This window comes from Papio anubis, chromosome 5, assembly GCF_008728515.1.
Source record: "Papio anubis isolate 15944 chromosome 5, Panubis1.0, whole genome shotgun sequence".
Classification (NCBI taxonomy): domain Eukaryota; kingdom Metazoa; phylum Chordata; class Mammalia; order Primates; family Cercopithecidae; genus Papio; species Papio anubis.
This window is the reverse complement of record NC_044980.1, coordinates 105,626,939-105,642,635: the sequence shown is the minus strand read 5'-3', so window position 1 is coordinate 105,642,635 and position 15,697 is coordinate 105,626,939. Positions and strand designations below refer to the sequence as shown.

Sequence of the window (15,697 nt, the reverse complement as noted above, 5' to 3'; positions counted from 1 at the left end):
TAGCACTAAATGCCCAAGAGAAAGTGAGGGAAAGATCTAAAATTGACACTCTAACATCGCAGAATTATTAAAAAGAACTAGAGAAGCAAGAGCAAACACATTCCAAAGCTTGAAGCAGAAGGCAAGAAATAACTAAGATCAGAGCAGAACTGGAAGGAGAGATAGAGACACAAAAAACCCTCCAAAAAATCAATGAATCCAGGAGTTGGTTTTTGAAAAGATCAACAAAAATTTACAGACCACTAGCAAGACCTACAAAGAAGAAAAGAGAGAAGAATCAAATCCACGCACTAAAAATGATAAAGGGGATATCACCACCGACCCCACAGAAATACAAACTACCATCAGAGAATAACAATACTATAAACACCTCTACGCAAATAAACTCAGAAAATCTAGAAGAAACGGATAATTTCCTGGACACTTACACTCTTCCACCAACAGCCAGCAACCCCCGAATAGGATTCAATAGCAGTGGCTCTGGAAATTGAGGGCAACAATTAATAGCCTACCAAACCTCAAAAAAAAAAAAGTCCAGGACCAGATGGTGGATTCACAGCTGAATTCTACCAGAGGCAAGTACAAGGAGGAGCTGGTACCCACCTGTTATTCCAAACACAGAAGCAGGGAATCCTCCTAACTCAGCTTGGCGAGGCCAACATCATCCTGGATACCAAAGCCTGGCAGAGATACAACAAAAGAGAATTTTAGACCAATATCCCTGATGAACATCGATGCAAAATCCCCAATAAAATACTGGCAAACCGATTCAGCAACACATCAAAAGCCATCCACCTATATGATCATGGGCCATCTCGGATGCTATTGGTTCTAATGATTCGCGAAATCAATAAACATAATCCAGCATATAAACAGAACCAAAGACAAGAACCACATAAATATCTCATTAGATGCAGAAAAGGCTTTTGGACAAAATCTCAACAGCCCTTCGATGCTAAAACGCCAATAAATTCGGGTATTGATGGAACGCATTCCTCAAAATAATAAGAGCTATTTACTTACAAACCCACAGCCACATCATACTGAATGGGCAAAACTGGAAAATTCCCTTGAAAACTGGCACAAGATTGTGTGATGCCCCTTCTCACCACCTCGGCCCAATATAGTGTTGGAAGTTCTGGCTAGGGCAATCAGGCAGAAGAAACCATGGCTCATGTTAGAAAAAGAAGAAGTCAAATTGTCCCTGTTTGCAGATGACATGATTGTATATTTAGAAACCCCATTGTCTCAGCCTAAAAATCTCTTAAGCTGATAACCAACTTTCAGCAAAGTCTCAGGATTACAAAATTAATGTGCAAAAATCACAAGCATTCTTATACACCAGTAACAGACAAACAGAGCCAAATCAGGGAATGAACTCATTCAATGACATTGCTTCAAAGAGAATAAAATACCTTAGGAATCCAACTTACAAGGGATGTAAAGGACCTCTTCAAGGAGAACTACAAAACCACTGCTCAGTGAAATAAAAAGAGGACACAAACAAATGGGAAGAACATACCATGCTCATGGATAGGAAGAATCAATATTGTGAAATGGCCGGTACTGCCCAAGGTAATTTGTAGATTCAGCTACCCCATGAAGCTACCTTCAATGAGTTTCTTCACAGAATTAAAACTGCTTTAAAGTTCATATGGAACCAAAAAGAGCCCGCGATCTCCAAGACAATCCTAAGTCAAAAGAACAAAGCTGGAGGCATCACACTACCTGACTTCAAACTATACTCACAAGGCTACAGTAACCAAAAACAATATGGTACTGGTACCAAAACAGAGATGTAGACCTAATGGAACAGAACAGAGTCCCTCAGAAATAATACCACACATCTACAGCCATCTGATCTTTGACAAACCTGACAAAAACAAGAAATGGGAAAGGATCCTTATTTAATAAAATTGGTGCTGGGAAAATTGATAGCCATAAGTAGAAAGCTGAAACTGGATCCTTTTCCTTACTCCTTATGTTTAAAATTAATTCAAGATGGATTAGAGACTTAAATGTTAGACCTAATACCATAAAACCCTAGAGGAAACCCCTAGGTAGTACCATTCAGGACATAGGCATTAAGCAAAGACTCTCCATGTCTAAACACCCTCAGTGCGCTAAACGGCAGCAAAAGCCAAAAGTGACAAAATGGGATCTCATTAAACTAAAGAGCTTCTGCACAGCAAAAGAAACTACCATCAGAGTGAACAGGCAACCTACAGAATGGGAGCAGGCACTTTTTGGCAATCCACTTATCCGACAAAGGGCTACTATCCAGAACCTACAAAGAACTCAAACAAATTTACAAGAAAAAAACAAACAACCCCATCAAAAAGTGGGCAAAGGATAAGGAACAGACATTTCAAAAAGAAGACATCTATACAGCCAACAAACACATGAAAAAATGTCATCATCACTGGCCATCAGGAGAAATGCAAATCAAAACTAATAATGAGACACCATCTCACACCAGTTAGAATGGCGATCATTCAAAAGTCAGGAAACAACAGGTGCTGAGAGGATGAGGGAGAAATAGGAACACTTTCACACTGTTGTGGATTGTAAACTAGTTCAACCATTATGGAAAACAGTATGGCGATTCCTCAAGGATCTAGGAACTAGATGTACCATATGACCCAGTCATCCCATTACTGCATATACCCAAAGGATTATAAATTATGCTGCTATAAAGACACATGCACACGACATGTTTATTAAGGCACTATTCACAATAGCAAAGACTTGAATCAACCCAAATGTCCATCAGTGACAGATTGGATTAGTGAAATGGCAATATATACACCATGGAATACTATGCAGCCATAAAAAGGATGAGTTTGTGTCCTTTGTAGGGACATGGATGCACCTGAATCCATCATTCTTAGCAAACTATCACAAGAACAGAAAACCAACACTAATCGCATGTTCCTCACTCATAGGTGGAACTGGAAATAGAGATCACTTGGACTCCAGGAAGGGGAACATCACACAATCAGCCTATCATGGGGAGGGGAGGGGAGGGATTGCATTGGGAGTTATACCCGATGTAAATGACGAGCTGATGGGTGCAGTTAATAACTTTCAACAAGGCACAAGTATACATATGTAATAAACCTGCACGCTATGCACATGTACCCTTACAGCAGTGCATAATAATAATAACAATTAAAAAGAAGATATTTAGTTAAAATCTCTTCCAAGGGCTGGGCATGGTGGTGCACTGCAGTCCCAGCACTTTGTTTTATTTTTTTTCCTTGAGACAGAGTCCTGCTCTGTGCCACTCAGGCTAGAGTGCAGTGGCACACCTCAACTCAATCAAGAACCTCCACCTCCTGGGTTCAAGCTGTATTTTCCTGCCTCGCCTCCCAAGTAGTTGGATTACAGGTGCATGCCACTGGGGCCCTCGGCTAATTTTTGTATTTTTAGTAGAAAACAAGGTGTTTTGAATATAGCTGGCCAGGTTGGTTCAACTTCCCGACCTCAAGTGATCCACCCATCTCAGCCTCCGAAAGTGCTGGGATTACATGTGTGAGCATCGTGCCCAGCCAATCCCAGCACTTTGGGAGGCCAATGTTGGAGGATTACTTGAGCTTGGGAATTGAAAACCAGCCTGGACAACACAGTGAGATCCTGTCTCTATAAAAAATTAAAAAATCAGCCAGGCGCAGTGGTATGCACCTGTGGTCCCAGCTATCTAAGAGGCTGAGGTGGAGGAATGGCTTCAGCCTGGGAGACAGAGATTTCAATGAGCTGAGACTGCACCACTGTACTCCAGTGAGAGTACAGTGACAGAGTGAGACCCTGTCTCAAAAAATAAATAAATAAATAAATAAATAAAAGTTGAGAACCAACTAATAAATAAATTATACACATAGTTATATGCTAAGCAAACAGGGATCTGGCCTGTATAATTTACTCCTAAGCTTTTCCTTCCATTTAACTTCCATGAGAGAGTAAAAACAGATCAAGAAACCCTTTATTTAGCAGGGATATTAGTTGGCCTTCCACACACCAAATATTTATTGTTATCTACTATTTATCAGGGACTGTGGGGGTATGAAAATAACAAAACTAGATAGAATCCGTGCCATTCTGGAGCTTACAGTCTAGTGGGGGAAACAAAAATACTAATCAAGTCATCACACAAATTAATGTAAAACTGCAAATGTAGTAATCTTCAAAGGAGAGGAACATGCTGTGACAGCCTATGATAGAGATTTGATCTAGCCGAGCCTCTCTGAGAAACTGGTGCTTAAGCTCCGACACACATGAACTGGTGCTAACTGAGCAAAATGGGATGAACCAAGCACTACATGAAACAGTTATAGATGCGTACAGGCTGTGGTAGGAGAAGGCCCAGTAAATATGAGGTACTGAGAGAAGGCCAGTATGGAGATGTGAGAGCAAGATGCGACATAAAGCTGACAAGATAGGTAGGGGCCAGGTTGCCTGAGTCACAATAAATGGTTATCATTTTTCTAACAATCAAGGGAAGCCAATGAAGGATTTTTCAAAGAGAATGATTGTGGGTAGGAAACCAGGTGAGAGAAGGGGTAGAATACATTCCCACGCGGTGGTGAAGAGAATTACTCTAGGACAAAACTTTGGCAGAGCACACTACTGTGATCCTGAGAAAGTCAAAGAGACTGATTTTCATTTTCAATTAGTGTTGGTGGCTGTCTTTTGAGCAAATAATAAAACAAAACAAACTAATCAATCCCAAGAGGCGGTCATATGTATAGATCCTATTTAGATGAAAGGACTATTGGAACAACAAATCACGGTCCCACAGATACAGGTCGCACATTTACATCAGGATCTCGGAATAGCTGCAATATTGTTTTAAAACAGTGACTGAAGACATGATTGTATATTTAGAAAACCCCATCGTCTCAGCCCAAAATCTCCTTAAGCTGATAAGCAACTTCAGCAAAGTCTCAGGATACAAAATCAATGTGCAAAAGTCACTAGCATTCATATACAACAATAACAGACAAACAGCCAAATCATGAGTGAACTCCCATTCACGATTGCTTCAAAGAGAATAAAATACCTAGGAATCCAACTTACAAGGGATATGAAGGACCTTTTCAAGGAGAACTACAAACCACTGCTCAATGAAATTAAAGAGGACACAAACAAATGTAAGAACATTCCATGCTCACGATTAGGAAGAATCAGTATTGTGAAAATGGCCATACTGCCCAAGGTAATTTATAGATGCAATGCCATCCCCATTAGGCTACCAATGACTTTCTTCACAGAATTGGAAAAAACTACTTTAAAGTTCATATGGAACCAAAAAAGAGCCCACATTGCCAAGACAGTTCTAAGCCAAAAGAACAAAGCTGGAGGCATCACACTACCTGACTTCAAACTATATTACAAGGCTACAGTAACCAAAACAGCATGGTACTATTACCAAAACAGAGATATAGACCAATGGAACAGAGCAGAGCCCTCAGAAATAATACCACACATCTACAACCATCTGATCTTTGACAAACCTGACAAAAACAAGAAAATGTAAGCGACTTCTATTTAACAAAATGGTGCTAGAAATCCATGCTAGCCATTAGTAGGTGTTGGAAACTGGATCCCTTCCCTACACCTTACAGAAAAAAATTAATCTTAAGATGGATTAGAGACTTCATGGCCAAGTTAGACTCCAAAACCATAAAACCCTAGAAGAAAAACCTAGGCACACTCATTCAGGACATAGGCATGGGCAAGGACTCTATGTCTAAAACACTCCAAAGCAATGGCAACAAAAGCCAAACTGACAAATGGGATCTAATTAAAACTAAAGAGCCGCCCACAGCAAAAAGAAACTACCACTGAACGGTGGCAACCTACAGAATGGGAGAAAAAATTTTATAACTACTCATCTGACAAAGGCCAATATCCAGAACTCAAGCAAAGAACTCCGCTAAACAAATTTACAAGAAAAACAAACAACCCCATCAAAAGTGGGCAAAGGATTACTTAACGTAATAATTTCCTCAAAAAGAAGACACGGCAGCCAACAGACACATGAAAAATGCCTATCATCACTAGCCATCAGAGAAAATGCAAATCAAAACATACAATGAGACACCATCTCACACCAGTTAGAATGGCGATCATTCAAAAGTCAGGAAACAAACAGTAAGTGCTGAGAGGATGTGGAGAAATAGGAACACTTCACCGTTGGTGGATTGTGTAAACTAGTTCAACCATTATGAAACAGTATGTACATTCCCTCAAGGATCTAGAATCCAGATGTACCATATGACCCAGTCATCCCATTACTGGGTATATACCTAAAGGATTATAAATTATACAAAAGACACATGCACATCGCAGATGTTTATGCACTATTCACAATAGTAAAGACTTGAATCAAACCTTTGGAAATGTCCATCAGTGACAGATTGATTAAGAAAATGTGGCACATATACACCATGGAATACTATGTAGTCATAAAAAGGATGAGTTTGTGTCCTTTGTAGGGACATGGATGCAGCTGGAAACCATCATTCTCAGCAAAGTATCGCAAAAACAGAAAACCAAACACCACATGTTCTCACTCATAGGTGGGAACTGAACAATGAGAACACTTGGACATAGGAAGGGGAACATCACACACCGGGGCCTGTTGTGGGGTTGGGGGAGGGGGGAGGGATAGCATTAGGAGATATACCTAATGGAAATGACGAGTTTATGGGTGCAGCACACCAACATGGCACATGTATATATATGTAACAAACCTGCACGGTGTGCACATGTACCCTGGAACTTAAATTATAATAAAAAAGAAAAAGAAAAAAAAACAAAACAGTGACTGAAAGTAACCAGATAGTATTAGCAGCATTAGTGTCATACAAACACCAATTTGGTGGGCAAGTCTACGATTGCTACTGCTAAACAAACATGCTTATGTTTACCTCTGAATCCATAGCACTATCAGAGTTCATCACTTAAAGGAGGAATGAATACCGGGCCCTGATTTACTATTTTCAATAGATCTTCTCCTCTGCCATCCCTATACTGACATCAAAGACATGATGTATGTCATGGTAGGACTCTGAAGTAAGACAACCTAAACTACCACACAATGGAAATCAAGACAGTGCTTTCTTCTATTTTCCTAAAATGAAAATGGTTTTTAGTTGTTATAAATTATAATAATACACGTTCATTACAAAAAATAAAAAATACACAAAAGAATAAGAAAGTAAAACCCACAAAAACCCCAGCACTCAGAGGTAACTATTGATAACATTTTAAAGAACATTCTCCCGCACATTTCTCTATGCATATACACACATCACACATATGTATAATGAGATCATACACACTTGCTTTTAAATTTTTATTTTTTAGACAAAAAATAAAAAAAAAAAAATATTTTTTGCCCTGTTACCCAGGCTGGAATGCAGTGGCGTGATCATAGCCCACTGCAGCCTTGACCTCCCAGGCTCAAGTGATCCTCCCACACGGCCTCCCAAGTAGCTGGGACTACCACACATGGCTAATTTTTATTTTATTTTTTTTTTGTAGAGACGAAGTCTCCCTATGTTGCCCAGGCTGAACTCGAACTTCTACCCTCAAGCAATCCTTCCCGCTTGGCCTCTCTAAGTGTTGAGATTATAGGTGTGAGCCACCATGCCCAGCACACTTGCTTTTTTTAAACTAAAAAAGTCGTAATTGGCCGGGCGCAGGGGCTGATGCTTGCAATGCCAGCAATTTGGGAGGCCGACGCAGGCGGATCACGAGGTGGACAGATTGAGACTATCCTGGTCAACACGGTGAAACCCTGTATCTACTAAAAATACAAAAATTAGCTGGGTATGGTGGTGGGCACCTGTAGTCCCAGCTACTCGGGAGGCTGAGGCAGGAGAATTGCTTGAACCTGGGAGGCAGAGGTTGCAGTGCGCTGAGATCGCACCATTGCATTCTAGCCTGGCGACGGAGCAAGACTCCGTCTCAGAAAAAAAGTTATAATTACCTAAGTCGATAATATTTATTAATATTCAACATAAATGCTCTCTGCCAGGTATATATTAGTTGTCTGGCATACAGTGGGGAGCAGGTGTGGCTTAAAGGACTTTAAAAAGGAAGGAAGACAATTAAACCAATGATAAATTGTGCTAAGCACTCTTGAGAGCAGGAATACAGAGTATCAAAGAGTAATTTATTTATTCCAGGTAGGTGGAGACAAGGAAAATGTCCAGGAAGAAGTGACATTTAAATTGTGGGGAAGGATGAGTAAAACATATAATATGAACTGAAGCAGAAGAGAGTTCTAGGCAAAAGGAATGTCCTGTGGAAGGCCTGGACATACTCAAGGAACTGAAGAAGTTGAAGTTGAGGGAGTGGTGAGAAATGGGGGCAAATATTATGAGATACTCTTGGAAGAGCAAGCAACATGAAGAATCTGGATTCTAATATATGGGAAGTAAGTAGCCACTGAAAGGTTTAAACAAATAAGCGATATAATCAGATTTGTGTTTTAGAAGAATAACTGACTATAATATAGAGGATATACTAGAAAAGGCAATGCTGAAGGCTAAAAATTAGATCTTTAAACAGAGATGTAATTTATCATTTTTAATATTTGCATGGATGCACCATATAGGTTCCATGAGGCCAAGGACTGTCTGTACTCTTCAATTATCAATTCTAGAGTCCAATACAGTATTTGGCATATAATACATATTTGTTAATTTAAAGATAATTATTAACAATTGTTAACAACAGCATCTGTTACCTTTTACTAAGCACTGACTATATGCCAGGGACTGTGTTAAGTGTATCTTGCATTTCACTCTCCCAACTGTTCTATGAGGTAGAGGTTTTATCATCATTTTATTTTACTAAAGAGGAAACATTAAAGCTCAGAGACTTTTTGTTACTAAGCTAGTTAGTGAGGGAGTGTGATTTCCTACGTTTGGTGACTCCAGAGCCACTTAACTAACCTACAGCTGACTAACTAATAATTTAACCAATTTATGATCAATGTCCATTTAGGTTATTTCTAACTTTTTGCTATTGTTAATATTATGATGAATCTCTTCAAACATGTCTGATTACTCTTGACTGATTATCTCATTAGCATAAAATCTTAGATGTTGCAATGATGAGCTTCACAACAGGCACATCATATATGATGTTAGATGCATTTGACAAAATTGCTCTCCCAAAAGGCTGTTTCATGTCACACAATTAAAAGTCATATAAGAGAATGCCTGTTTGCTCACCATTACTAATACTGAGTGTTTTTGATCTTTGCCAACCCAATGGCCCCCCCACAAAATCTCATTTTAGTTTTAATTTGTATTTATATATCATGATTAGTAAAGTTGATCATCTTTCCATGTTTACAAGTCATTTTAATTTCTTCTTTTATTTCCTGTTCATGTCCTTTGCTCATTTTATTTTTAAAATTACTATTTTTTTACTTCTACGATGGCGTGAGACCATTTTAAGATACTATTTAAATAAATAGTTGTTATATAAATACTGTTTTTTGCATCTTGAATTTTAACTTTTTACATGTCATAAATGTTTGCAAATAATGTGATCTTGGTCATCTGTTTTGGAGTCTCGCTATGATTTCCTGGCATACTAAGTCTCGTGCTGTAATGTGAAATCTATTAATCCTTTCTCTATGGGTCTCCTACCTACATCATGATTATAAAAATGCTACCCACATTTTCTTCTAATTTTTTTATATTTTTAATGGTTTTCATTTTGACATTAAATCTAATCTACTTAGAATTTATTTTGATGTAGTAAGTGTAATATGGATCCAATTTATCATAGCCAGCTTACTGGATAGGTAAGGTTTCCAAAGTACATAATAATTGGAAGATGACCCAAAGCACTAAGAGTTGGTCTATTCCTATGGAAATATTTTTTTCTGTCATATAAGATTGAATTTTTCTTCCTCCTACATATGTGTAGGAATATATAATGTTCCAACTAATTCCCTAGGCAAAAGACAGATAAACAACTCAAATGTGCTGTTTAAATGTAATTGCCTTTGTCCTAATTTACCACTTGTTTTCTAGTATAATGCTAACTAGTAACACTGAATGAAGTATGTTTGTTTTAACTCAGTAAAACGAATTTAAATACTTAAGAATAAGACATTTTAAGCTTTACATTTTAATGAACTAATAGAAGCATATTCTTAAAAACAATACTACCAAAAGTAACCTAGAGAGACTAAGAAAATTTTCTGTATCAACAGTAGAAAAATTACCTTTAAGAACAATTTAGTGAAATTCTGTTTTTAAAAAGTCATTCATTTACACTATAAACGTATTCACTGAAGAAAATATGGAGGATACAGAACACCCTAAAGAAAAATTCTATCATATTGGGCTGTATTTCAATAAAACTCTAATAGACAACTGATAGTAGCATAACAAGATAATAGTTCTGTGTGTAAAACAAAAAGCTTACTTTCATAATTTTGCTGAAAATGATGTGGTAATAGTTAAGCACAATTAGGCCATGTCTCTTTACTTTTTTGTGTGCATTACAATTATCTTTTTCAGTAAGAGTTGGATTTCTAGATTTAAATAATCTTTAAATACAACAGGAAATAACAAAGCCTTTATAACTTAAAAAAACCCATAAAAATGTCTTTACATTGAATGTCTTAGTGAAAGAGCAAATCTATTCAAGGCAAGCAAAAATAACTAGGTCAAATCATACATATAACGAAAACGCAGCTTAGAGTTATTAAAAAAAAACTACTCACAATCATTTTAGACTAAAACACAAACTACAGCCACAGAAATAGATCTAGAAGATCTTTACAGCATTATTGTTGACATAATAAAGAGAAATGACAGCACGCTGGTACTGAATGCTTCTGGAAATATGCATTCAGGACTAAGAAAATAGGTAAGATTTATAGATCATTCTGAGAACCATCTTGCTTCATACTTTTCTGATATTTAAATAATTTCAAAAATACGATAAATAATTTATTTACCTGACCATTACCAGAAGTTGCCATGTTGATTTCTGCCACTCCTTGACCTTCATTCTGCCGCTCAGCATCATGTGAGCCGGTTTCATGCTTGTTCTGAGATGACCTCTGTTAACATTGAGTTAACATCATTACAAGCAAAAATGGTGTAGGCTTTCTTAGTTCACAGCTTTTTTTCTTTTTTGTTTTAAAGCTCTGAATACGTCAATTATACAGACTGATAAAGGCATGGAACTGCGTGTTACACTTCATAACCTCTAGTATGATTGGCGGTCGACTATCTCGGTAAGAGGAAAGTGAAGTGTGTCCCTTGAGCATTAGAGCTGCACAAGACAAAGGATTTCCTGAGACTCACTGGAATGCCATCCTCTACCAGCTGCGCTCACATTACTATCAGGAACATAACCCAAGTAGAACAAATAACTATCTTTTCTGTAAGGTTACATGATTCTGACAATTAATGGAGCTGTAAGTAACAACAGTTAAACTATTACCTAAGCTTACAAATATCTTCTACTTAGGTATATTTATACACAGAATATATACACATATATATGTATATCTTCTAATAAAAGTTAGGTGAAATAAAATGATAGGCTCTTAGATTCTGATATGAATAAAACCCAAAGCCTTTTCTAATGCAACCACCATCTGTTAACAGGAAATTAAAATGACAGATTATATCCAGTAAAAGCAGTCATTTCAAGATAGATTATCTCTAGTACAAAGCAATCACTGTATTAAAATACCAGCACAAAATTAAAGAAATAAAAGAATTTCTCACTGTCTTTTATAGAAGCACCTATATGCTCGTTCTAGGAAAACAATATCTAAAATAAAAATTATGCATTAAAAATCTGACCTAACAGTGGATAATTAAATAACAGTGATTCCTAATGGAATTTCTTTAAACATCAAGCTTTCCTAGAACATTTTAAAATTGTGACTTAAAAAATTGATTTATATGCAACATTTCCATCAATAAACTAGTATTAGTTATATGCTGGCAAAAGTGAGGTAGCACTCAGTAATCCAGAATAATTAGTACCATCTGAAAATCATGCTATAGAATTCAATGAAATCCACAAAAATAGATATACATATATAAAGTCAACCTAGTGACAAAATGAATCTAAGACCACAAAGATTTGACATTAACATAAGTGAAGATGTCAATATATTTGAAGAAAATTACTGACCATCTACTACGTTAGTTACTTGCATTAGATGCTGGGGAATACAGTGCTAGCAAAACTAGACTTTGTTCTATGCTATCTTGGACCTTACAGTTTAGTCAGGGACACTGTCAAATAATGACAGAAATAATAAAGGTAAAATTGACAAATGCTATGAAAGAAGGGTACAAGGTGCTGTAAGTATATATAACGGAGAGAAATGAAATAGTCTGGAGGTTTGGAAGAGCTCTCTTGGGAAGTGCTGTTTGAGTAAAGACTTGAAGAATAAATAGGAGTTAACTAGGCAAAGGGGAAGAGTAGAGGATGAGTGTTCTGGGTAAAACAGATCATATGCAGAGGACCCAGGGTAGGAGGGAGCGTGGCTTGTTTTAGCATGTCAAAGAATCATGGTGTGGATAAAGCACCAAAAATAAGGAGGAAAGTAGAACAAAAAGAATACAGTAAAAAAAAAAAAAAAAAAAAAAATCTGATTTTAATGCCTTTTTCTGTGATTCTTAGATGGTATTCTTGCCTTTTCTACTTATAAGTTATAGTGAGGCCACTGCATGATCGCCCCCATATAATTAATACTAATATATTCATGGAAAAAGTTGCATGTAAATTTATTTTTCAAGTCAAATTTTAAATGGTCTAAGTAGGGAGGAAACATAGGAAAGACCAGTTAGGAGGCTACTGTATTAACGTAAGTTGTGAGACAGTGGCACTGTGCACTAGGAAAGCAGTGACAGAGATGAAAGAAGTGGAGACACAGAAGTAAATCTGATTGGATTCACTGACAGATAGGATATGGGGAGTGGAGGAAGAGGTCTGGTGTCGAGTATTACTCCTATGTTCCTTAGCTCACACAATTCAATAATGATGGTGCTACTCACAGAGATAGGTAATACTGAGGAAGGATGAGAGATTTTTGTTGGAAGGTGGGGTAGTAAAGAGTGCTTAGGAGGAGCATATTATTAATTATGTGTTGAATGTGTTGAGTAATATCCAAGTGCCTTTTTTTTTTTGAGATGGAGTCTTGCCCTGTCACCCAGGCTGGAGTACAATGGCGCGATCTCAGATCACTGCAACCTGCACTTCCCTGGTTCAAACGATTCTCCTGCTTCAGCCTCCCAAGTAGCTGTGATTACAGTTGCTCGACACCATGCCCAGCTAATTTTTGTATTTTTAGTAGAGATGGGGTTTCACTGTTTTGGCTAGGCTGGTATCGAACTCCTGACCTCCTGATCCATCCCCATCGGCCTCCCAAAGTGCTGGGATTACAGGCATGAGCCACCGTACCCGGTCTTAAAGTGCCTCTGACGTGACTCAGTGAGGATGTAGAGCTGACATAGAGATTTAGCATAGAGCTCAGGGCTAGAAAAATATATTTGACAGCCATCAGCATATAGATGGTCAGTGAAACCCTAAGCATAAATGATACTGCTTAGGAAGAGAAGATATAGAGAGAAAAGAAAAATAGGCCTTAGGAAATACCCTTAATTAATGTTCAGGAACATGAGTCTATAAAGGCCAGAGGCTGGGCACAGTGGCTCACGCCTGTAATCCTAGCACTTAGGGAGGCTGAGGCAGGAAGACCTTGAGCCTAGGAGTTTGAGGTTACAGTGAGCTATGACGGCGCCACTGCATTCCAGCCTGGGCGAGACTGAGACCCTGTCTCAAAACAAACAAACAAACAAACAAACAAAACCAGACAAGTGGAAGAAACCAGAAATGTGACTGATGATGGTGATGGATGACGCATATGGTAACATTAAAAAAAAACACTAATGTTTACTATGTACTAATCACTTAGCACTTATTGATTTATTTAATCTTCAAACTAACCCTATGAAATATTATTATCCCCATTTTATTTATTTATTTTTTGAGATGGAGTCTTGCTCTGTTGCCCAGGCTGGAGTGCAGTGGCACAATCTCAGCCCACTGCAACCTCCACCTCTCGGGTTCAAGCAATTCTTGTGCCTCAGCCTCCCGAGTAGCTGGGATTACAGGTGCCCACCACCATGCCTGGCTATTTTTTGTATTTTTAGTAGAGACAGGGTTTCACCATGTTGGCCAGGTTGGTCTTGAACTCCTGACCTCAAGTGATCTGTCCACCTCAGTTTCCCAAACTGCTGGGATTATAGGCATGAGTCACCGTGCCCAGCCATTATCCCCATTTTACAGATAAAGAGATGGAGGTGCAGAGAACGTTAAGTAACTTGCTTTCAGTCACATATCTAGTAAATGGCAGAGTCAGAGCTGAAATTGCAACTCAGGCAATTCCAAGCCAGACTACTATTTAACATTTACTATCTTCATTTTCTTTCCTCCTTCCTCTTTCCTAATCACTTCTCTTTATTCTTTCACTGATCCTAGGTTACAGGCCTGCCTGTACTCTTTGATACACTGAAGACAAAAGAAGTGTGGTTGCTCACTATTATGAAAGATTAATTCTAACTAGTTTCCTCATTTCCATAGTTGCTTTACAACTTCTTCAAGGTTTTCTACTCTAGGTAATAGAACTGGAAAAAATTTTTGGTGAGGTATTTAAATATCACAAAATCCATCCATTTTAAGTGTTCGATTAAATGACTTTTAGATTTATCAAGCACAGCTGTAATCCAGGTTTAGAACATTTTCATCATTCCAATAAAATTCCTGCTGTCCATTTACAGTTAATCCTCATTCCCACTTATAGTCAGACAACCACTAATGTACTTTTTCTCTTTAGAAACTTTGCCTTTTCTGGACATTTGATACAAATGGACTTACGTCTCTGGCTTATTTTACTTAGCATGCTCTGGAGGTTCATTCATGTTATAAATTCTGCATCAGTAACTTACTTTTAATTGCTGAATAATATTCCACTGAAGAGATATAACACATTTGGTTTATTCATTCACTGGTTGATACACATTTGCACTGTTTCTACTTTGAAGCTGTTATGAAAAAATGCTGCTAGTGAACAAACATACAAGTCAAAGTCTTTGTGTACACATATATTTTCATTTCTCTTGGCTAGATACCTAGGAGTAAGACTGCTGAATCACATAACTCTATGTTTAATATTTTGAGGAATCACTCAACTATTTTAAAATGGTGGCTGTACTATTTAAATTCCCACCAGCAATGAGGGACCCTGCTTCTCCACATCTTCATCAATGCTTATCATTGCCTTTATGATTAAAGCCATCATAATAATGGGTGTGAAGCAGTGTCTCACTTGAGCTTTGATTTGCATTTCCTTAATGATTGAGTATATTTTCATGTACTTATTTGCCATTCCTACATATACCTTCTCTGGTGAAATGCCTATTTAAATATTTTGCCCACTGAAAAGCTAAGTTGTATTTATCTTTATTAATGAGTTGTAAGAATACTGTGACTTTAGTAAGTATTCTTTATTTGCTATTATCTTTTAAGCCACACTGCATTGTCCTCACAGCTCCCATTCCTCCCAATGTATTTGCTTGTCAATAAATAAACTATGTCTAGAAGAACACACAAGAAAGTCATAGCACTGGTT

The 15,697-nt window shown here is 37.6% G+C and overlaps 1 protein-coding gene across 19 annotated transcripts in view; it reads right to left on the bottom strand.

Moving 5' to 3' along the window:
• Positions 1–15,697, bottom strand: part of APC (APC regulator of WNT signaling pathway) — a 148,335-nt gene that overhangs the window by 41,683 nt on the left and 90,955 nt on the right. For 18 of the 19 annotated variants that reach the window (XM_017959777.2, XM_003899993.5, XM_031666392.1 and 15 more), the window contains one exon: positions 10,997–11,101. The exons of the other annotated variant lie outside the window; for it this stretch is intronic. In XM_017959777.2, coding sequence (XP_017815266.1) covers positions 10,997–11,101 — 105 coding nt within the window. The remainder of the gene's footprint in view (positions 1–10,996; positions 11,102–15,697) is intronic. 19 annotated transcript variants of the gene reach the window in all.